This window comes from Mytilus trossulus, chromosome 9 (assembly GCF_036588685.1).
Source record: "Mytilus trossulus isolate FHL-02 chromosome 9, PNRI_Mtr1.1.1.hap1, whole genome shotgun sequence".
Lineage (NCBI taxonomy): Eukaryota > Metazoa > Mollusca > Bivalvia > Mytilida > Mytilidae > Mytilus > Mytilus trossulus.
The window spans coordinates 22,157,442-22,182,602 of record NC_086381.1 but is presented as its reverse complement, the minus strand read 5'-3'; the positions used below and the strand labels follow the sequence as shown (position 1 = coordinate 22,182,602).

Sequence of the window (25,161 nt, the reverse complement as noted above, 5' to 3'; positions counted from 1 at the left end):
ATATCAAAAATTTGGTGAGCAGTCTTATTCGGTAGGTCACATTAAATGGTACGGTAGCAAATAAGCTTGATAAAACGAATTTTATAACAGCTTTTTCATTTGTTTACTAGGAATCAAGTAAATATGAATATTTGTAATATCATAATTAATGAAAATGCAATCTGCTCGTGTTCAGCGGCAAAAAGGGGATATCGGTATTGTGTCAATTGAGATGTTTATTGAAATGCAGCATATGTCTAACGAAAAGTGCTTATACCTTTCATATTTAAATATAATCTGTCATATTTCTGACTTGGAACAGGCATTTCTTGTGTAGAAAATGGTAGATTAAACCTGGTTTTATAGCTAGCTAAACCTCTAAAAGGGGACGAAAGATACCAGAGGGACATTCAAACTCATAAATCGAAAATAAACTGACAAAAACATGGTTAAAAATGAAAAAGACAAACAGACAACTTATATGACAGTCGCATCAAATTGGGCAATTCAATTGGGCTCAATAATGTTGTTATTTATAAGATACATTCATTAGCCAGTATTGATGAATGAAATGATACCCTTAACATTATTGCAAATTTATTTCAGTTTTATTAGTACTATAAATTTCAAAAGTCTCGACTGAAAATAAATTATGATGACTGTCATATTTTTACAAAGGAAATAAAAATTCAATTCCAAAATGTATTGTATTCCAATGTGAAATACTAGTAGTCCGATGCAGACGGAGGACATTTATAGTTAAACTTCTTTTTTTCTACCTATGTTTTCTATCTCTGTATGATATAGTTTTTTCTTTCTTATTAGTATCATTACACTCATGAAAATACTTATCTAATTTGTTCCCTATACAAGAATTTATCATCGGTATAAAGACATCACTCGTAAATATAGCTCAACATGCAGACTTTTAATACTTTCAGGTATTTCACATCCAATTTTTTATGGAAATATTCTTTATAAAGCACAAAGGTGTCAGTATTCACCTCAGAAACTTACAAAACCTTTGAATAGACTTATTAAAAGGGACATCATTCCGATACTGTTGTCAAGTCATTAAAGATTGCATATTTTGGCGTTAATATTGAGTCACTGATAAGGTCTTTGCATCGGAACTAAACACATTTATTCTAAAAACAGTTGTTGGCATGACACGGGTTATGTTCTTCTCATATATGTTATAGTGGTATGATACTAAACCCATAACTGGAAGGATTGTGCCTGATGTTCATATGATGAAATCATAATATTTCAGTCAGTTTAATTGAAGTCTGGAGCTGGCATGTCAGCTAACTGCTAGTAGTCTGTTGTTATTTATGTATTATTGTCATTTTGTTTATTTTCTTTGGTTACATCTTCTGACATCAGACTCGGACTTCTCTTGAACTGAATTTTAATGTGCGTATTGTTATGCGTTTACTTTTCTGCATTGGTTAGAGGTATAGGGGGAGGGTTGAGATATCACAAACATGTTTAAGCCCGCCGCATTTTTGCGCCTGTCCCAAGTCAGGAGCCTCTGGCCTTTGTTAGTCTTGTATTATTTTAATTTTAGTTTCTCGTGTACAATTTGGAAATTAGTATGGCGTTCATTATCACTGAACTAGTATATATTTGTTTAGGGGCCAGCTGAAGGACGCCTCCGGGTGCGGGAATTTCTCGCTACATTGAAGACCTGTTGGTGACCTTCTGCTGTTTTGTTTTTTATTTGGTCGGGTTGTTGTCTCTTTGACACATTCCCCATTTCCATTCTCAATTTTACATCTATCATAGTTTGCTTAAATATGAAAACAAAGATGTTGATGCTACAGCGTATTCCAATATAAATCGTTTAATATAATACTTCTTTATATAAAACCTCTATCCACAGATTTGCAAATCCTTACATCCAACAGAGTTCATGATTCATGGCAAAGGGCACATAATCCTCTTGCACCTGAAATGCATTGATGTACATGCACATGACTGATCCATTTCCGATGTACAGATGCTGAAGAATATGCATAACAAACATAAATTATGTATGACCATAATATATTCTGCAATTAATCTTCAGAGACAACTTAAAATATGTTATTGACGACATACTAAGGACATGAGTATTGGGTTTATTTTAGGAAACTCTGATTTAAATGACTGCAGGAATATTCAGCAAGTATGAGTGATTAGTGTTATTTGGAAATCAGAGTGTCGTTACAATAATGATTAGATTCACATAGAGTGTGAAATTTTGTTTTATCTTATTTTGTCGATTAACTGCATGACTGTTTGAATATTTGCATTATGTTATATTCAATATATCAAAGGAACATTGGTTTGAATTTTAATTACTTGTTTTGGAATAAATATTGAACATAGATAGAACTATAGTATGTCCACCTTTGAATTTTTGAATCTACCATAAGCTATGATATTTAGATTCAAAATGCAGTAATGAAGGTATAGCGAGAACAATGTCTCCCTTTTCGGGACAACATACTTGCAATTTAATGATAAAATGTAACGTTGAACACTACCTTTGTTGTAGTGCCAAAGAAAAAAAGTTTCATTTATTATTAATCTGTTCTAATTGGAGTTGCATACGCTAATACGTTGTCGTGCCGCATTTCCGCATCGTATGGGTGTCATTTAATGACTATTGGGTCAGCTGTTTTAACTGAAGAATGAAAAAAAATATTATTTTTGTATTGCTACAGAAATACATGTTGAAGAGAAAAAGGTTCCTATCATAATTTGAAAGTTCAATCATATGCTTTTCTTGTATTTCATGTAGTTTGTATTATTCGCTTTGTATTTTATCAAACCTATAATATAATCGAACACAATGTGTATTTATTATTCATATGATATCCAATTGACAGTTATTCTTCATGTAATCATAAGTTTGTATGTCATCAATTTAAGAAAATGTACATTTGTACTTTACATTGATACAACTACATCGTTGTTTATTCTTAAAACCAATTTATATACATATTATATATTTATATAATTGACACAATATATAGATGCATATTTATTGAAATAATAATGAATTGAAAAAAACAATCCATCAAATATTGTTTAAATTTCTATAAGTTGTACTTCTTTTTACGACGTTTACCACAAACAAATACATCCCAGATCCGCTGATCTTGTACCTCAACTAAAAGCGTCAGTACGCTTCCGGATAAAACGGTTAATCCTATAAGCCAAAACCACCTACTTGGATCGTCCTCCACTAACTGTCGCCATATTGTATTCCATATCAGAGCGCCAGCGTTCCCACCTGCTCCCACTAATCCCGCTACAATACCAATGTGTAATGGAAGTACATAAGGGACGATAGCATAGGTTGTCCCTTCGGACATTTGTACGAACACGCTGAAAAATATCATGACAGCAATAGCGTTGGGTATAGTAGTCATAGTACTAAAGATTATTAGCATTACGCCCTCTCCTACAAGACAAGTGAAATGGGCTGTAAGACGACCCGCAATTCCTAAATGTTGACGCAAAACATCAGAATAAATCCCACCCATTGCCCTAGCAAACAGATTCATTAGACCAAATAAGGATGCAATCAAACTAGCTGTATCCTGATCAAGAATGCTGCATTCGTTAGTGTCGTCCAGTCGGACAAGACTTGGTGTAGTCATGTTTGTTTTATTAAATGGATTATTGATATCCTTCAAACAGTCCTCCTTTTTAAATCTATATAGAAAATAAAGGTTCATAACGGTATTGACAGCTATTTCTACTCCAAAACACATTCCGTACTGCATCACTAAAACCACCATCGTAACAGCTGCCCAAAACTTGCCAACTAGGCTGGTTGGCTCTTTATTGTCCTCTCTCTGTTCTATTGGAGACGTCTGCTCTTCAAGTTTGTCAACATTTGTTTCCTTTTCGACTGAAAGTAAATGGCAGTTTGTATTTTAGTTTAAATAAGTTTTGGTATGTAGTTAATAACAATTTGAATAATTTTTAAAACTATAAATAAAAAATAAAAATTTATAACATACGCTAATTTCAGAGGAGGATCAAACTGATTAACGTAAGTATAAATCCAAGTTGATAATAAATTAAAAACGAATAAATAACTATAAATCTGGTTTGGAACACATATTGTGAATTCTAATGCAACAACGTTTGTAACGTTCATTTTGATTGGATAACGTCAATTATTTACATGGCATCAATTGACAATTGTTGCTATGGAACGTACGCGCAAGCGCAGACGGCATATGACAGATTTTAAATACATGTTTTAACGTTGTTTTCTGTCAGATACATTAGAATGGAGATAACAATATTGTATTTTAAGCTCCGACGGCTAACGCGTCGCCAGTAAACTTAATTTGCGACTATCAAATCCCCGATTGATGCCGTCGGAGCTTAAAATACAATACAGTTATCTCCTAAATGGTATGATTCTCGTGTGGGCTTGCATCGATGTAATGTCGATTTGTTATAAACAGGTTTGATAGTCTCGTTTTTGCGTACGAAGTTGAATATCATTGAGGACCTAATAAATACAGCTAATGTCATATATGTATCGTGGGGACAAAAATACCTGGTATTTTGAAAAATTCAAAGTTTTTTTAAAAGTAATATCTCATAAATACTAAACTCCGAGGAAAATTCAAAACGAAAAGTCCCTAATCAAATGGCAAAATTAAAAGCTCAAACACATCAAACACATCAAACGAATGGACAACAACTTTCATATTCCTGACTTGGTACAGGCATTTTCTTATTTTCAAATTAGGTAAACAGTGAATGTATAATTATGACAAAGTCAAAGATAATTCATGTAGTTTTGAAATCCATCATTTCTTTCATTTAATCTTTTGTTACAAAAAAAAGTATTATCGTACATATTACATAATTTGTGTTTACGAACTTTGGTTTTTCTAGGGCATCATTCAAATTTAAAGACAGGTCTTCTGTCATTTATTTTGTTTAGTTTAAACTTGGACCTGAATGATTTTTATTTGTTTAAAGTCTGGTAGCACTAACTGCATACATAATGAGGACAAAAAGAAGGTACGCAATAGATCTTGTGTGTATGTTCTGCACAGTGCGTTGAACTTATCTTCTAAACACGCGGGACTTTTTTGGTGAAAATACGTCATCAGTAATAATAGAGCATTTCCATTAATCAAGTATTTGCTGGCGTATCCGTATCGACGTATCGTATATCACGTATATGAGGAAAGAATAAATAAAGTCAAGTTGGTCCCGATGAAAATATCTAATAATGCATTTAATTTTTATTGATATCGGGGTGAAATCATTATTGTAAACAAATTTGTTCGATACGTATACGTCGATCCGTGTGCGTATCCTGATACGTGAATAATGCAAATGCTCTATTAGAAATATTATAGTGTGGAAACGTAAAACATCAAAGAATGACTTCGGTTATTCTTTTTTTTCATCAAACCTTAAAATTTAAAGTATATGATATTCTACGTTACATTTTCTGTAAATCCAAAGATTTGTTGTTACTGACAGTATATTTTTTCGACAATTTAGAACAGGTTCAGTTGAAATCAGAAAGATTAGTAACATAGGTGTTCGTAATTGCTAGTCGGGGGAAGTTATATATTTAGCAATGTCGAAATATGCAATCCTTAATGACTTAACAACAGTATCGTACATGTAACATGTGTAACTAGAGAGCATTTATGACTATGCATGTTTAGACGAGTAATGATGAATGATCTAATTTTGTTTGCTTTTCTAAGATTATCTTCTTCTATGTGTATGGCTTTGATTTTCAAAAAACATTTTTCCTCTCAAAGCCTGTTATATATGATAATTCCGGTAAAAAAATATTTTGATGTTTTTTTCTATATCTTACCTTCCTTTGACATCTCTTCTGTCTGTGAGTCATTTTTAAATCCTAAATTCGCAACACCTTGTGTTTCATCTGTTTTCTTTTCTGGTAATTTGGCTGATGGTGGTAATGTTCTGTTGTCCCAATGGCCGTTTGGACAATCATCAGAAGTGAACAGTATTAAAATCCCTGAAAAAAATACACAAATTTTTTTAATAGCAAGCAATTACTTTCAATTTGATAATAGTTTTGTACATTAATCAAATCGATAGTTTTTCATTTGCTACTCATGTTAAAACCGATTATGGTTTTGTATGTTTTATTTCATTGTTTTGATGCTGTTGCATAGTCTTTAGTTTTAATGCTCTATAGACTCTTGTGGCCTTTGTTGTTCTTCGGTTTGTGCTATGGCGTTTTGTGTTTGTTTACGACTTACGATTGTCAATATTCTTTTAGTATCTTCCGCCTCTCTTTTTTTAGTTAGTTTTTTTTCAAGACTGAACAGTAAACATATTTGGAAGACAGTCTAAAAAGTATGCTTGTATCTTAAAGAAGAGGGAAATTCGCATGGGTTTTTCGAACATTTCCAATGTTGCAATGCTCATATTATTACGCCGAGGTAATAGCCTATTCTAAATTAAATGAAAACAAAATAACATTTTGTGGTATACTCTGATATCAGTTTGTAACCTTTACATGCCGTCGATACGATAATATATTGACATGAAAGAAGTAAATTGGCTCGGGGCGAGTTTCTGTGTCAATATACTTCTCTTGGTCAACATATGCTTGCATCAACTTCGTACAAAGACTATGATTGTTATGTTATTATTGTCAATAACCTAGATGTAGAGCACTAATTCATTTGATTGGCTGTTCCGATTGTGTCTGATATTTTGAAAATAACCGTGCAATATCATTTTTTGATCAGTTATTTTCAGTTTACTTTGAAAGTATATTGAATATAGTTATTAAATGTACCGGCTTATAATTTGATACGGCAGGCGCTCGTTTCTTCTACATAAGACTCACCAGTGACGCTCAGATCAAAAAAGTTATAATCCAAACAAGTACAAAGTTGAAGAGCATTGAGGACCCAAAATTCCAAAAACATGCAAATTTTTCTATACGAATCTGATTGATTGAAATATACCCAATGATAATTTAAAAAAATAGTCAAATTAATCATATGTTTTGTTATTGTTTTACGGAATAGTGAGTTCAGCAGCTCAAATTTTAATTGCCCATGCATTCATGTTCATTGTATATTGAAATTTGTACAACCTACCTATGAGAACACATATAACTGAAGGTATAACGACTGCTATCTTCCATGCCAGAAATTCATGTGCTCCAAATACTTCCATTAACCGGAATAATCCCGGCATTAATATAAAAGTAAAGCCTCCACCTAGATTTCCCCATCCTGCAGCTATGGCGTTAGCAGTTCCAACAATCTTAGAACTAAACATTGCTGTAGTCCAGAACTGACACGGAACGAATGTTCCACCTAATATTCCAACGAATAATCGCAATATAATCAGACCTGTGCCACTTTTGATTAACCCAGCTAGTGCCATAGGTACAGCACCAGAAATTAGAAGACAAGACATTGTTTTTCGAGGTCCATATCTGTCACACATAGGTCCAATAATAACCCTAACAGCCACAGTAGCAGCTACACTAGCAATGCCTGAGTTAGCAAGGTCGGTTTTTGATAAGTTGAGTTCCTTTCTTATAGTGGGGAGTAATGGTTGTAACCCAAACCATGAAGTGAAAGCGATGAAAAAACAAAACCACGATGAGTGGAAACTTCGCATGTATGGACGAGCAATGCTGAATAATCTAAATTGTTTTGCTTTTCCAAGATCATCTTGTTCGATCTGTTTCGCTTGGATTTTCCCGAGAACTTTTGTACAGCAAGGCATTGTTCCCGCTCAAAGTCTGTAAATATAATGGGAAATTTAAGAAATTGTGCAAATGAGGGTTAGAATCTTAAATGTTCTACAGTCTGTATAAGTATATCTTCTGACTATAACGCAATTGGGAACGTTTTTAAAGACTAAATCAGTTGAAATCTTTCACATTAACTAATTGAATCAATTGAAATAGACACTTAAGTTTTTAAAGAGTGTTCAAAATATTTCGTTAGATCAACCTAAAATTAGAGGCCAAAATTGGCCCTTACCGGACCTTCTCCTTTATAACATTGACCAAATAATTGATATTCATTTCAACACCGAAGTGCTGACTAGTGGGCTGGTGATACCCTCCAGGGCGAAAAGTCCACAAGCAGTGGCACCGACCCAGTGGTGTACATTTTTAATCTAATATGCCAGACGCGCGTTTTGTCTACATTTTGGTAAATTATTTAAAAACACTGTATCTTTTGATCATGTTGATTGCAAAAATAATTTTTATGATATAGAGGCTGAAATACATTTTATATGTGTTAATTTTATTTGCGACTGTTTATTATTCCTGAATGACTGCGCTTCTGTGAACTTAGACACAATAAGCTTACATCATTTCTGAAATTGAATCTAGAATCCGTAGTATGAAAATCTAGACATTCATTGTTACCCCTGTTGCACTGCAATCATAAATAATTTATTTCATTAAAAAGCACTTGTCATTTTGCGGTGTAGAATTCCCATTTTATTTACGCATTTAACGTGTGGAACTAAATATATATCAGGTAACCGGATATAAAATACGAACACATATTTTTTTCTGTTATAAGACTAATTTTGAACATATATAATTTGTTAAAGGACCTTAAAGAAGACGATTTGATGTTTTTAATTTTAAAGATTAATTCGATAGGCAGAAAAAGTTAGAAAAAGGGACCATAAATCTATATATCCAACAGATATCGTAACTCACTACAGTATACAAAGAATAGGAAACAAAACAAATATTTTTAAAATAAGTACTTATATGAAGACATAATTATTCAATTAGTTTAATCGAGATCTGGAGCTGGCATGTCAGTAAATGCTTTGTTAATGTATGCATCATTGCCATTTTGCTTAGTTTCTTCTTTCACCTATTCTGACATCGGACTCAGACTTCTTTCAAACTGAGTTTTACTGTGCGTATTGTTATGTGTTTCTTTATTCTACACTGGCTAGATGTATAGGGAAGGTTTGAGATCTCACAAAACATGTTTAACTCTGTCGCATTTCTGGGTCAGTCCCAAGTCAGAAGCCTTCAGACTTTGCGAGTCGTATTTTTTTTAAATTTTAGTTTACCTATATGTTTTGGAGTTTAATGTGACGTCCATTTTCTTTTAAATAGTACACTACTTCACTTAGAGGCAACCCGGTGAACACCTTCGGCTATAGTCTGCTCTTTGGTAGTTTTTTTTGCTCTTTGACATCTTTCCTATTTCTATTTTGAATTTGAAATTGATACCACGACGCATTACCATTATATTTGACAATTAAAGTACTTCAACCACTTTGGTGTTTCATGATTTGCATTGCTCTGCACTTCAATCCTTGATGCACATTCTAAAATAGGTTTTGTATCTCTCAGATATTACTACAGTATGCGTTCATGCAGATCACAAAACATAGATTTATTTGTATGTAGCTCTCTCATACTTCATATCTATTCTCTTATCTATTTGCAAACCATAGATGTTTCAATTAACATAAAGCATATTCATATCACGACGATTAAAATTTTATTTGTCAAAGTACATTTACCGCTTTGATGTGTCGAATTTTGCATTGTTCTGCACCTTGGTCCTCGATGCACATTCGTAAAGAGAAAATAATTGTTACCTGGTTTACAGAGTGTAAAACAATTTTGTTTATTATCTCCATCTTGAAGAAATTCACGTTTACCTTTTAGGCAAATAAATTGATTCAATTCATACAATAGAATATTATTAAACGAATTATTCACAATAAAATTAAGTACTTGATTTGTGAAGATCTACTTCGATTATGTTTTTATTTATAAAAATCCAGTTTACAAAATTCAATTCATCGATTATATATATTTTGCAGGAACAAGGGTTATTACTTTTGAATTTTTCATAATTTTTCGGGTTTTTTATATTTTGGTTTAGAGCACCAGTGTGGAGAGAAGAGTGTTTTTGGTTGGCAAAATTGCTTAATATCATATTGAATTTCGACTTTTGTAGTATATCTAGTGCCGCTGGAATTATGCTACATAGAAAGGAAAAGCTAACAATTAAACAACTAAAGACAAAATGTACCTATAGTACTTATCATCAAGAAAATTTAAAAGGAATTTTAGTTTGATATTTTTATCTTGTCTAATCAAAACTCGTAATAAAATTGAGAATGAAAATGGGGAATGTGTCAAAGACACAACAACCTGACCATAGAACAGACAACGGCAGAAGGTCACCAATCGTTTCAAATTCCGTTTTCAAGTATTATATTTTCAAACGCATGAATACAGTGGTTAATAATAGCAAATAGCATTAGCAATAGCAATGAAAACGGATATAAAGTAAAGAAAATTGTGCAAACATTTTAACTTTATATAAAAAAGCATTTATTATGTTGCATTAAAGTAATAATGATAATATGCAGTACCTTTGTGATGAAACTTCTTGTGATAAAACCAATCAGGAAGTTATCTTTAATGCATTCGTTTTAAAGTGACAAACATTGATACTGTTATTTACAGATGTGAAGATATGTTTGATAGGGTAAAATGAGAATAACATTATTCACGTTTACTACGCATTAAAATGGGTGTTGACTTAGTATGTTTGATAGAATTCCGTAAGATATTTGGGAGTTTAATTTCCTTTACTCTTTATATATAATAAGGAATTGTAGTTTGATATTTTTATCTTGTCTAATCAAAACTCGTAATAAAATTGATATATATAAATATCCTCGGTGTACAATTTTTTAGAAAATGATGAATACTTATTGCTTTGAACTTTTATAAGTTTAATTCTGCACTATTAAATTATATCTTTTAATTTCTATTTCGTCATCTTGGCTCCGGTTTTTAAATGTCTCAACTGCATAGCAAGTGCGTAAAACATTGACATTCAAACTAAAATAATGATTGAAGAGAATACACTTGTCCTTGGATTTCATTCATTAATATTTTCTTATACGTTCAGCCTTTATAAGAGACAAAAGTATTTACTTAGTGTCAAAAAGTGATGGTCAACAGTAATAAATCCAGAGGATTTCCCTAGTCCAGTAGTTAGCAGTTGTGTGTACTTGATCTATCCAATGATATTTAAGTGTGGTTCCTCAATGCTATACAACTTTATACTTTATTTTGCCTTATGAACTATTTTGTCTCGAGCGTTAACGATGAGTCTTTCATAGACGAAAAGCACGTCTACCGTAAAAAAAAAAAAAAAAGTTTTACTGGTATCTATGGTGAGTTTAGATACATAGCATATATCAATATTTCTCTAATTCTATAGAAATGTATCCCTATCTGAACCCATTGTATAGAAAAAAATTATCAACGTGTGGTTGCCGGTGATATCAAAAGATCATTGGATGGTGTTTAGAGTCATAACCTCTTTAGCTAACTGGATGAATCAAAATATGCTAACAGGTGTTAATGAAATTGACAACTTCGTGAAATGTGAAGGGGGTTGTCGTTTAACAAAAAAGAAAAAAATATCTTTTAGTCATTAGAGAAACAGATTCTTTTTAATTTAGTATACCAAGAACTGAACACCATGAATGTGTCGTGGTTGATTCGTGTCACAATCCTTATACAATGTTTACACAACAGGATCATGATAGCAATTTAGCTACATGTATTTAGAAATCTTGGTTCGTTAGCAGCTATCTTATTGTAATGAATTATACTGATAAGGAAGTAAGACCCGGAATACCATTTCAGCTATGAGATTTGTTTAGATAGTAGAATGTGTGTCTGCTTTGTAAATTTACAGTTAGAATATGATTTCAGATTGAGATACATTTCGAATTCACATTACGGGTTATGCCGCTATATCACGAAACTGCAACCTTATTTGCGCATGCACCTTCTCTCGTTTTTTTTGTGGAAATATTTTTAACAGAAGGACGAAAGATACCAGAGGGACAGTAACACTCATAAATCGAAAATAAACTGACAACGCCATGGCTAAAAATTAAAAAGACAAACAGAAAAACCATAGTACACATGACACAACATAGAAAACTAAAGAATAAGCAACACGAACCCAACCAAAAACACTGGAAATCTCAGGTGCTCCGGAAGGGTAAGCAGATCCTACTCCACATATGGCACCCGTTAGTTACGACGTAAGGAACATATCCGATATCATTTGTGAAACGGTTATTCCATAACGGTCAACCAACTCGTGATGGCGTCCGTAAAATTTACTCGAGTGGTTAATACTATAAAAATCACGTGATTTATATAGCAAACCTACCAAAAATGGTCCCTTTAACACATTAAGAAATCATTAAAAAACTAAGGTTTCAACTCAGGTAATGCTGACCTGAGATCAATTTGTAATTTTCAAAGGTCCCTTTTGGTTATAAAGCACATCAATTGCCTCAGTTCTGATACATCATTGGCTTTCAAATTTTGTCTATGAGCCTTCTAGATGAATGGCAATCTGAAAAAAAACTCTCTTTCTCTACAATGTATGAAGCGTTGTTTCATTTTTTGCTTGGCTGCTATCTCTGGGTATGGCCTATCTGTCCACGAGGTTACAATTATCTCAGAAGCTGGTTCTTAAATGATTAAAAACCAACTTTCGTAAATTGGTCATTATTAAATTAATTAATTATAATCGGAAGATTGAAATTTATAAATATTTAATTTCATGTTTTAATAGCAATGGGTCGATTCCACTGCGAATGAAAAAAGTCAAAATAACAAAAATACCGAACTCAAAGAAAATATCAAAACGGAAAGTTCGTTATCACATAGAATTGCAAACACATCAAACGAATGGCAAAAACTGTCATTTTCCTCACTTATTACAGAAAATGGTGGGAAAACATGGTTTCATAGCTAGCCCAACCTCTCTCTAGTATAACGGTGGCGTACAATTCCATTATATTGACAACAAGGTGTAAACAAAACAATCAGACATATTTGGAGAACATGTCGAAATTGTGAGGAACAGTAGTCAACGTTGTGATAAAAACGTAATCACTATAAAAACAAAATTATGTCAACAAAGAAAAATAAAGTGGCATAAAGACAAAGAATGTAAGTGAAAATAAATGACAAGAATACAAAAATTTACCACAGCACAATAACACTATGGCGGGATGGGCAAGTACTGACCCACTCCACAAGGGTATTACCAAAATGGGCTAAACATGAAAGATGATCATTCACAAAGATCACTATAAAATGTAATTAAGATGATAAACATCGTTTTTTATTTGTGAAATTGATATGAAATAGTCATCGGGTTCCACATTTGGAGCAAGATCTGCTTATCATTGCAGATCACCCCCATTTGTTGGTGGGTTCGTGTTGCTAAGTCTTTAGTTTCATGTTTTGTGTTTTGTGTAATATTGTATGTCTCTAAGTCTTTTTTCTTTTAAGCCATGATGTTTTGTTTTAGACTAAAATGATTGAATGTATCTCTGGGTACCTTTCGCCTCTCTCTTATCAATAATGTATTGGTGTCTTCGATTAAATGTTTGATAAAAAGCACAAGATGTTCCTTACTTTTTGTTCAGACACAAGTGATATTAATAAAGTATGAAAAGAAAGTGGAAGCTATTGAATATCAAATGAGGTGGGAAATACATGCAGGTTAAGTTAATATCTTGCTGCTAAGGTAGGGGAAATAGATAATTTCAAAATTGAAATGGTTTCGTTTGTCATAGAATCTTGTACTGAGATCACCGCTAATGTCAAATTCGAGGTATAAGTCTACAAATGAGGCGAGGAAAGCCATGTCTGATGTTAGTTTATGTTCTTTTCTGGTGTATATAATGATGCAACCTAATCAGAAAATTTGGATGGTGAACTATCAGTCTACAAAGTTATTTCTCTTCAGTTGTCAATATTTCAGAACTGGCGCAACTACTAACGAACTTTTCTAAAATTGTCCGTTCAAGAAATTAAGAACCCATACTAATTAGGAAACTAAGGTTTCACGTCCCTTAAGCAAAGCTTGTCTTCGATTGCCTTGGTCCTATTTTTTTGTATCCCTTTTAGTTATATTTTTTTTAATCTCTTTTGTTGATATAACTCCAAAATGTATCGGATCTAAAAAAAAAAAAGCCTTAGCTTACAAATATTGATTTTGAGCATTCCTAATGAAGATAAATTTCAGAAAAACATCGATGAACTACTGTTATCTAAAGTTTTTTGATTTTTTGTATGAAGAATGTTTAGTACATTGCAGTTAACAAAATGTAATGAAATCTGTGTTTGTATCTATAAGCTAAGGTTTAAATTGAAAACATCTGGAACTCCTTGTATATGCAATTATGAGATGAACACAGTCTTAGTAAGAAAATATAACTTACAGTCGATTTTACTGTTTATGTTTTAAGTTGCACATGGCAGTCAAAAATCGACCTTGGATATACAATTATTCGCTCAAGTCAAGAAATTCTAATAGGAACGGTTATCAAAGATATCAGGCTTATCTAGTTACGTTTAGACCAAAATAACCAAAAAGCCAAACAAGTACAAAGTTGAAGATCATTGATAACCCAAAATTCTAAAATGTTATGCCAAATACGGCTAAGGTTTTTTCATCTATGACTGGGGTAAGAAAATCCTGAATATTTCGAATAATTCATACTTTTACAATCAGTAAATTAATAAAAGTTGGTATAATTGATATTCATATCAACACCGAAGTGCTGACTACTGGGCTGGTAAAACCCTTGGAGACTAAACGTCCACCAGCAGTGGCATCAACACAGTGGTGTGTTAAGCTATCAAAGGCACCCAGTTTATAATTTAGTACCCCAATTGCGAAATGTAAGACCTGGAATATGTCCGTCGGATGTGCAGAACGTAACAGTACACTTTCCGTCCGAACTAATTTATGGGTGTTCAATTGTTATATTATAGTTCGTGTCTGTGTGTGTTACATGTTAACGTTGTGTTTCCATTGTGTCGTTTGTTTTCTCTTATATTTGAGTGTGAGTTCACATTACTATAAGACGTGTCACGATACTTTTCTATCCCAAATTTATGTATTTGATGTTGATGTTATACTTGTCATTGGATTTTGTCTAATGCTTAGTCCGTTTCTGTCTGTGTTACATTTTAAAGTTGTTTCGTTGTTCTCCTCTTTTATTAAATGCGTAACCCTCAGTTTTAGTTTGTTACGCCGATTTTGTTTTTTTGTCTATAGATTTACGAGTTTTGAACAGCGGTATACTACTGTTGCCTTTATTTCATAAGTGTGTCCAAAATAAAATGTTCTTTGTACGTTGAATGAATCCTACAAAACTAGTAGGAGGGGTTTTTTGTTGACCTATGGTACATAAGAGCTGTTTTATTTCTGCCCTTATCTAATACGATGATACTTCTTGTGAAGCATTTGCTGTTGACTTCTGGGTTATCAAGTGTGTACCAAATAGCTTCTCTTTGACGTACATGTAGTTGTTTATCTAGCTTTGTCTGGTGGTAGGGTCTTCTTAAAAGGGTGCCTTTTTTACTATTTATGATACTATCAAACACATTTTCAGCAACGCCCGATCGTTAAGATAGATCATAATAATCTTATATCATGTATATTCCAGCTGAAAAAAATCGAAAACTCTTTGAACGTTTAAGAAACTTCAAAAAATATTTAGCAAATCATATAAAATTAGTATTAAAAAGAAATCGATATCATGCTAATGATTTGGTACGCAAGATGTGTGATTCGTCAATACAAAACTGACAAATGGCGCTCCATTAGTTTGTTACGCCGATTTTGTTTTTTTGTCTATAGATTTACGAGTTTTGAACAGCGGTATACTACTGTTGCCTTTATTTCATAAGTGTGTCCAAAATAAAATGTTCTTTGTACGTTGAATGAATCCTACAAAACTAGTAGGAGGGGTTTTTTGTTGACCTATGGTACATAAGAGCTGTTTTATTTCTGCCCTTATCTAATACGATGATAGTTCTTGTGAAGCATTTGCTGTTGACTTCTGGGTTATCAAGTGTGTACCAAATAGCTTCTCTTTGACGTACATGTAGTTGTTTATCTAGCTTTGTCTGGTGGTAGGGTCTTCTTAAAAGGGTGCCTTTTTTACTATTTATGATACTATCAAACACATTTTCAGCAACGCCCGATCGTTAAGATAGATCATAATAATCTTATATCATGTATATTCCAGCTGAAAAAAATCGAAAACTCTTTGAACGTTTAAGAAACTTCAAAAAATATTTAGCAAATCATATAAAATTAGTATTAAAAAGAAATCGATATCATGCTAATGATTTGGTACGCAAGATGTGTGATTCGTCAATACAAAACTGACAAATGGCGCTCCATTAGTTTGTTACGCCGATTTTGTTTTTTTGTCTATAGATTTACGAGTTTTGAACAGCGGTATACTACTGTTGCCTTTATTTCATAAGTGTGTCCAAAATAAAATGTTCTTTGTACGTTGAATGAATCCTACAAAACTAGTAGGAGGGGTTTTTTGTTGACCTATGGTACATAAGAGCTGTTTTATTTCTGCCCTTATCTAATACGATGATACTTCTTGTGAAGCATTTGCTGTTGACTTCTGGGTTATCAAGTGTGTACCAAATAGCTTCTCTTTGACGTACATGTAGTTGTTTATCTAGCTTTGTCTGGTGGTAGGGTCTTCTTAAAAGGGTGCCTTTTTTACTATTTATGATACTATCAAACACATTTTCAGCAACGCCCGATCGTTAAGATAGATCATAATAATCTTATATCATGTATATTCCAGCTGAAAAAAATCGAAAACTCTTTGAACGTTTAAGAAACTTCAAAAAATATTTAGCAAATCATATAAAATTAGTATTAAAAAGAAATCGATATCATGCTAATGATTTGGTACGCAAGATGTGTGATTCGTCAATACAAAACTGACAAATGGCGCTCCATTAGTTTGTTACGCCGATTTTGTTTTTTTGTCTATAGATTTACGAGTTTTGAACAGCGGTATACTACTGTTGCCTTTATTTCATAAGTGTGTCCAAAATAAAATGTTCTTTGTACGTTGAATGAATCCTACAAAACTAGTAGGAGGGGTTTTTTGTTGACCTATGGTACATAAGAGCTGTTTTATTTCTGCCCTTATCTAATACGATGATAGTTCTTGTGAAGCATTTGCTGTTGACTTCTGGGTTATCAAGTGTGTACCAAATAGCTTCTCTTTGACGTACATGTAGTTGTTTATCTAGCTTTGTCTGGTGGTAGGGTCTTCTTAAAAGGGTGCCTTTTTTACTATTTATGATACTATCAAACACATTTTCAGCAACGCCCGATCGTTAAGATAGATCATAATAATCTTATATCATGTATATTCCAGCTGAAAAAAATCGAAAACTCTTTGAACGTTTAAGAAACTTCAAAAAATATTTAGCAAATCATATAAAATTAGTATTAAAAAGAAATCGATATCATGCTAATGATTTGGTACGCAAGATGTGTGATTCGTCAATACAAAACTGACAAATGGCGCTCCAACAGGACAGCTTCAAAGCATAATCAAGATGAAGATCACAGAAAACCAAAAACGTAAAATTAAGTTGGCCAAACGTTAATGTTTCAAATGATCGTAAAGTTTCAGATACAGAAAATTTAACTGGTATGCGTCCAATGCACTTTTCTAGATATACCATCATCAGTAACGCTCTTAATAAAATGTGTAGAGCCAATGATGTAATATAATACTGGACCGTACGTCTGATATTTTATTTTCAGAAAATGAGTGCTGACTTATGGGATGTGATATACCCTTTTAACAACGGCATCGTCTGGATAATGTTTATTATTTTCTTCAAAGACGGATACTTCGGTAAAAACCATGGATTGCACATAAAAATGCCTGTCGGACCTTCAGAGCAACCACTGCGTTTATTATACACATTTTGGTATTAATCTATATTTGCTCTCTAACTTGTCTGAAACTGAATTCGATCTTGACTGTGAGCTGAAAAAAAGGTTTCAGTTTATGCGTTATCTACGTTTACAAATATTGCAAAACATATTCCCTCTCCATTAGTGAATTAGTGATACTAGTAATTGGATTTAAAATAACATTTTTTATTTGTTCAACTTCTGAATATTTTGTTTCTTATATTTTATTTGTAACACTTTCAAAATAGAGATAAACATTATCTTAAAATATTTTATGCATTAAAGCACTATTTTAAAACTATTTGGATGATAGTTTTTACATATTTGTTTCTGATAATAGTGATGAAGATTATAAAACAATGTTACTTGCTATACTCCTATTTTTGACATTTTTACCTATAATGTCTGTTTTTCTTGTTAACACATCGCTGTCAATATATAGAGATTATGCTAGCTATAAAACCAGGTTTAATCCACCATTTTCTACATTAGAAAATGTATGTCACAAGTCAGGAGTATGTCAGTCGTTATCCATTCGTTTGATTTTTTGATTTTGCCATTTGCGTAGGGACTTTCCGTAAAAAATTTCTTAAAGAGTTCGTTAATTTTGTTATTCAATTTCTTTTAGTGCATGACATTTGGAAAGAAAAACTTCATGTTCTAGTATTAACTTGTTTTCTGCTTCATGAGTTCTATTATGGGATTCGATAGTGTATTTCTGTTTTGTAGAATATGAATATGACTAATAACTATGTCTACTTGACAATATCAGGATATCAATAAATAGCCCAACCCCTTTCAATCTGGTACTTTAAATTTTCGACCCAAAAGTTTAATATATCTTAAAATTATCTTTAGGCGTAAAACATAGCCAACTCGTGACTGTATTTGTGTAAAACGGTAATTGTTTAATGTGTGTTTAAGTTTATTTGTCATGTTTGTTTTTAAATTACTGTTTGGTTTTTCTTCTTTTTTCTCGTGTTGTTTAACGGTCGTACATTTCTTTAAATAAAAAAGACGAAAAAAGGAAAATTAAAATCAAGTGAAATAATATTAAGGACATAGTATTCAAAACTAAATAAATATTTTCAAGTATAAGAACGAATAATGTTTATTTTTAGTTCAGGTTATTGACCTTTCTTCGTGTACAATTTTCCTATCAGGAAGTTTAAATGAAGGAGAGGAAATATGGAGTTATTTGATAAATTGGAAGGTCTTCTTAAATCATTAACCGGGAAAGTCTGTACCGAAAAGAATATTGATCAAGCACTAGAGCTACTTGATGCCATCAAAGGCTATACGAAAACTCAGGAAAATAAAGGAATCGTTCGTCGTGTCGACGTGAATGATCTAGATAAAAAATGGGCAGAGATTGGGTCTGGACATTTTGGATGTGTATATACCAGCAGATATGGGGGATCAAAGGTTGCTGTTAAAATATTTAAAGAAGAATCAAAATCACAAATTCGAGAGGGAAAGATACTGCAGGACTTGAGCCATGAAAATATAATAGCATATCGAGGATATGGGTATATATCACAAACAAAATCGCAAGAAATGAATATACGAGTAAGTGACGGAAACACAAGTGAAATAATGTTTCTGGTTATGGAGTATATAGATCAAAACCTATTAAAGTATGTCGATGGGATGAGAGTTCATGAAAGGAAAGGACTTCGCTACGATATGGTTTGGAATATTGGACAGCAGATCATTAGTGCATTGAACTATCTCCATAACCTGAACATCGCTCATCGCGATCTTAAACCGGATAATATTCTTCTGGAGGTTGGCCCGAGGAGAGTCGTCGTAAAACTGGCAGACTTTGGTCTGGCAACACACGGTAATGAAATCAACACCAATCCTCCACGAGATAAGAGGATGTCATCGGGGATGAGCGGGTCCATAGCCAGTTCCAGCGTTGCACATGTAAGATGGGGTGCACCTGAAGTATTAGGTCGTAAATGGTCATTGGAAGATTATAAAAAGGCGGACATATATTGCTTCAAGAATGTATTGACATTCATGTTGAATGGTGAACGACCTTATGATACAATGTCGACGAATACGCTTGCTGACTTTACAAATCAGCAAGCAAGCATTCCATTTCCTCATTTGCCTAAAACTCTAGCTGGTCCATTGAAAAATGTGATTTCAAAGTGTCATCAAGAGATTCCAAATTTGAGGCCAACAGCGGAAATAATTTTGAAAGATTTCTTCAGTTTGGAAAATAATCCCTATCTACTACCTACTGATCCGAAGACCGAAGCCGAATTCTTTAGTTGGGGCTTCATGGATAAGACTGATATATTTGTTGCTGACTCGTGTACTGACAAAGAAGCGTCACAAATCGGTTTCTATGAATCTGGAATGAGACCAACTGGATACGACCATTCGGATTTGAAATGTCTCATTGAAGTGGAAAAGGCTCCATATCGAGACAGACCAGATGAGTGGTATCTTGAGGAAGATTATATAGATAATCTGGACGAATTTATGACAATGGCAAGGAAAAAAGTAATAGACAACAATCCTACTGTAGCTTTGAAGGGATTGGCATTTGCAAGACCCGGTGAAGAAGAAAACCAACTAATTGAATTCAAATTCAAAGAGTCTGAATATATTCATCATAGGGCTATGAGAAAGATATGGATTGATTTTTCAAATCAGCAAAAGATTGAGGAACTTCCCTCAAAGGCGGACGTGCATCCATATTTTAGTAACACGTTTGGTCTGCATGTTGCAGTCCTTACAAATGAAGGTCCCGGTAAACCTCAAAAGTTTTTATTTCCACGTCGTGTTCAAAGAGAAGGAATGGCTGCGCCAGGAAAATTCACTTGTGGAGCCGTCGAAAGTGCATCTAAACCGGACTACAAGATACACAACGGTGAAACGTATGTTGACTTAGTCAATACTGCAGCACGCGGACTGAAAGAGGAACTTGGGCTCGAACTTTCAGGAAGTGACTTAGATGCTATTTGTTTGACAACAGTTTACTTGAAATTCGACACTCATGAATGGGGATTATGTGGTTTTGTAGATTTAACAGATGAAAGAATAGATGCAAAGCATAGAATAAGTGCCAATAGTTTGAAAGATATATTTAGCACTGGACCGAAAGACAAATTTGAACACCAAACACTGACGTTTATAGATTTTGATTTAAAAACAATGGTTGAATTCGTTTTCAATAACCATGAAAACTTCGCAAGCTCTGCAAAACTTGTAGTTGTGAAAGTTTTGCAAGCCTTCTATGGGTGGCAACGAGTACAACAAGAGTTTGAAATTATGCGCCATGGGAAATAGAACTTTTGATTTAATTGTGTATATTTTAATATATTTCGTTTCAAAGTATACTCCAATATCTTTTAAAATCTTTTAACACTCTCTCTGATTTTAGTTGAATATTAAATAAAATAAATTGTTAACTGTCAGTAGATATGTTTGATTTTTCTGTTTCAACATCCTACCCCCTTTTCTTTTCTAGATTTTTCAAGATTCGCATTTACGTACATATATTACGACAAATACTACTTTAAAATTACTGTGAACAAACAGAATTCCGAGCTATCAAGTATATAAAAAATTTAAACTTTCAGCTTGTATATGCACAATCGTCATAGTTTTAATAAGTATACTTCTTTTTCTTCAGCATGTAGAAAAAAAATATCAGGGAAGCCTGTTTCTAATCCTAGAGAGTCAATCATTTGCCCTTGGTAACTTTTTTAACGAAGAATCCGAGTACAGAGTTCGGCATACAAATATTGCCATTATTTAATGTGTATATGTCCACTACCTTTTCACAGCCTGTGAAGTTATGCGACTCAAGTATTGTGTATAAAGGTGGTATATATACAAGACTGTGTGCTATAAGGAAATATGGCAAATTGACCTGAACTTCATTATCATGTCCATGTAGTAATTTGGAACTTTTATGAATATGATCTCATTAATACTGATAAATCAGGGGTGAAAGTTTACAAGTTCTTATATGGGTAAAGCTGAGTGGAGTATATGTCTGTCTTACATCTGGCCTCACGGTCATAAAACTTTCAAGTATGATTTTTGTACTCAGACTCGAAAGTCAACCAATCAAATTGCTGGATTTCATGTTTCGAGCATGATTTTTGTGCTCGGAGCACTGAGCAAAGTTTTATGCCTTCAAGGCCAGGTCATTTGTTCTTGACTTCATTTTCACTTTCTTGTAGTTCGGGTTAAAGGCCTCCTCATTAAATATGCGATAGGTTATTATTGTATGTGTCAATGTGTTTATAAATACGTCTTTCATACAGAAGATATTCTGCAGATATCAACCTTGTTTACCTTACTATAAGATTAATTCAAAGCCGTCATTCGTAATGGATTCGAATTTATTCAGTTCCATATCTGCACCTGAATAGTCATTTCTTGCAAATTTTCTTGAAATTGCAATAATTAAACTTAGGCTAAAAAACAAAAATTACCAAAACATAGGAGTAAGTCCAATTAGTCAATTGATGATTTTGGCCATAAATATTATTTGTGGTTCGTCTCTTGCTTATCAATTTTGTTATTGAAAATGTGTATCTATTTAGTATAGTTTTCGAGATTATAGGCAAAAACACTACATATGGGTAAAAGAGAGGCAAATAATACTAAAGGAACTCAAAATAAAGTATAATTCATCATCAAAGAGCAATTACTTCAATAAGAAGTCATTAGATGATGTCAGTAATGTTGATTTGTTTGTAGAACTTGTATTGCTGATCACTTTTGCTTATTTCAGTTTTTATCTATCTATCTATCCTAGTTATTAGATATTTTGTAAAAATGCAAAACAAAAGTCATTAAAGGGCAGTAACTCTAGTTAAACTAGCCAAATGATTATTTTGGCCATGTTGGGTTAGATTTGGTCTATCATTTTCAGGTAAGATATGTGTAATAGTTTACAGATGACAGGAGATGATGAAAATAACAAAAATCCAATGTAATCTTTATAATCTTTTTACCTTTAATTAATTACACTTGAAAATAAAAGGAAAAACAACAAAAACAATGATTCCATTCAATTTATTTGATTGAGAAAATCACGTACCACAACCATGTGCAATACATCAATGACTATTTTATGTTCCTTCATAAACATTCTCTTAAAACAAGGTAAAATTATAACATAAAACATAATTAATAAAATCTCTACATGTTACTCTTTTAAAGTATTTTTTATTCAGAACAGATTCAGAAATAAATGTAGTTGAGGTTGGAGCACACTTTCTGATCACCTCGTTCTGCAAAAAGAAGAATTTGATGTTTGAAAATAGGATGATCAGAAACTGAACTAATTTATCAAATTAGAACAAAACAATTATATTCAAACATAAGCAATCTTGCTATCTAACATGAAAGTGTCATCCTTTAAAAATTAATACTAAAACCAGTATTTATGTTTCTATTTGTTAAGGCATGGAAATAGATAAACAGGAAATAGTTTTGTCCGTCTAACTTTCTCATTAAGTCATCAGATCTGTGAAATGGATTCAAATAAGTTATCCATTATTAACATAACCACTCTGTGGTCAGCACAAACATAGAAAAGATTACCCTTGACCGGATGATGTCTATGAACCATGACAGATTTTTGTTTGATTACAACAACAAAAAATTAACATATCTGAGAATCAAGACAAAAACGTGTGTATTCTTTTATAAACATAGAATATTGAAATATATTGATAATTGAAAGTTAAACTTCAGCGGTTTTCCTAATGCTTGTAATGCAAATGTTTCGATGGTTTGCTTGTTAATTTGCTTTGTTTGTATAAATATTTGCTGAAGGATTTTAATAAAGATTGACATCTGCAATAAAAAAAAATAGGCATAGCTTCAGCTTGTATACATTATACTTAACAATTTATAACATTTATAAGTATAATGTATACAATCTGTAGCCCAACCTACCTATCGATTTCAGATGTCAATCTTTATTACAATGCTTGAGCAAACATTTATGCAAACAAAGCAAGCAAGACAACCAAACCTCAAAAATACAAACATTATGCAAATAACTCTTAAATACTCTACAATGCTGATTTGTTTCTCCTCCGTCAAAACATATGTATGTATTATGTATATACTAAACTAACAATGTTAGCTGTTCTACTTCACTCTCTCTCTCTTTATCATTTAAAATAAATTTTATTTTTCCTACAAAAACAGGTACACCAATTAGTTAAAATCTTTTAAAAACACTCACAAAAATAGCACTTAATTTGAGTTTTCTTATCAATAGGGTAGCTTTGAAATTCTGGTTAACCCTTGTATAAAATCAATACTTATAAACAAATTATTAATACTTTACAAATTACAATAGAAAATTTATAATTTATTGGTAGATTTCATTAAAATTAATTGATGTTAATTTTGGTATCCTATCTATAAAAAAGAAAACAGATATCAATTTTATATTTCTATTAAATAAAAATAAAGAGTTCCCTTGTGAATAGTCAAACTGTCCTGAAACAGATGCAAAAATGAAACATTATATAAAAATATCATGAACAGCTATCCTTGTTTTACTTCTTAAAAAGGTAAGCATATAAAACATTTCTATATAATTTTCTAGTTAATACAATATTATTTTTTTTTTGCTCTAGCTAAGCCCCTTAAACAAATTATGACATTCATTCAGCTCCATCTATGAAAAGAGCAAACAATTGTATTTTTCATTACCCTAAACATGAATCTAAATTCAGCAAATGTTATAATGTAAATTCAAAAATTATTGCATGTTTTTATTAATGCAAATAAAGCAACTGGGTGATTTTCACAAAATTTAAGAAGAACATGCATTCTGATATCAGGAGTCGATATCACAAAAAGACTTATGACTAAGATTGATTGAATTCATGTACAATTCAGTATACTTACAGTCAATTTTAGTCGTAAATTTCTTTGTGAAACCGACTCCAGATACATATGAAGCTCTTCCTGAAATTACAATAATTAACCTCCCATTTTAGTTCAGTCTTCAGAGAAATATCATTAATAAATGCATACAATAATTTCTTGATTTTACAGTATTTCCCAGCAGAAAACATGATATATGTATAATAATTTTCACATACAATCGCAACAAAGAGCACCAAATATAAACTAACTAATGATGATCATCTATAATTAGATTGCAATGATAGGTTTTCCAATTTAATAGTTCAGTTACATAATTATACAGGTATTTTCCACCAAATAACATCCATATCAATATACACCAAGAAGTTAAATTTGAACCTTGATGTTCTACTCTCCCTCCTTGGACTGGATCAGCACTGTCAATCAGGGCTTTGAAAGT

The 25,161-nt window shown here is 32.4% G+C and overlaps 2 protein-coding genes across 2 annotated transcripts; one reads left to right on the top strand and one right to left on the bottom strand.

Moving 5' to 3' along the window:
- Positions 1–2,804: 2,804 nt before the first annotated feature.
- Positions 2,805–10,504, bottom strand: LOC134685317 (uncharacterized). The gene is made up of 4 exons (XM_063544978.1): positions 10,396–10,504; positions 7,107–7,762; positions 5,843–6,007; positions 2,805–3,886 (listed from the first exon to the last, which is right to left on the bottom strand). The coding sequence occupies exons 2-4, from the start codon at positions 7,744–7,746 to the stop codon at positions 3,066–3,068; spliced, it is 1,626 nt and encodes a 541-aa protein (XP_063401048.1). The 5' UTR covers positions 7,747–7,762; positions 10,396–10,504; the 3' UTR covers positions 2,805–3,065.
- Positions 10,505–18,985: 8,481 nt separating this feature from the next.
- On the top strand, positions 18,986–21,268 carry LOC134685315 (serine/threonine-protein kinase TAO2-like). The gene has a single exon (XM_063544977.1). The coding sequence runs from the start codon at positions 19,023–19,025 to the stop codon at positions 21,138–21,140; it is 2,118 nt and encodes a 705-aa protein (XP_063401047.1). The 5' UTR covers positions 18,986–19,022; the 3' UTR covers positions 21,141–21,268.
- The last annotated feature ends 3,893 nt before the right edge of the window (positions 21,269–25,161 follow it).

Bases quoted from the DNA above. Each gene is read 5' to 3' on its own strand.
- LOC134685315 (XM_063544977.1), top strand. From the start codon at position 19,023: ATGGAGTTATTTGATAAATTGGAAGGTCTTCTTAAATCATTAACCGGG.
- LOC134685317 (XM_063544978.1), bottom strand. From the start codon at position 7,746: ATGCCTTGCTGTACAAAAGTTCTCGGGAAAATCCAAGCGAAACAGATC. The intron at 6,008-7,106 runs GTAGGTTGTACA...TATTTTTTTCAG, and splicing joins AGTTATATGTGTTCTCATAG to GGATTTTAATACTGTTCACT. The intron at 3,887-5,842 runs GTAAGATATAGA...ATTTACTTTCAG, and splicing joins AGAAGAGATGTCAAAGGAAG to TCGAAAAGGAAACAAATGTT.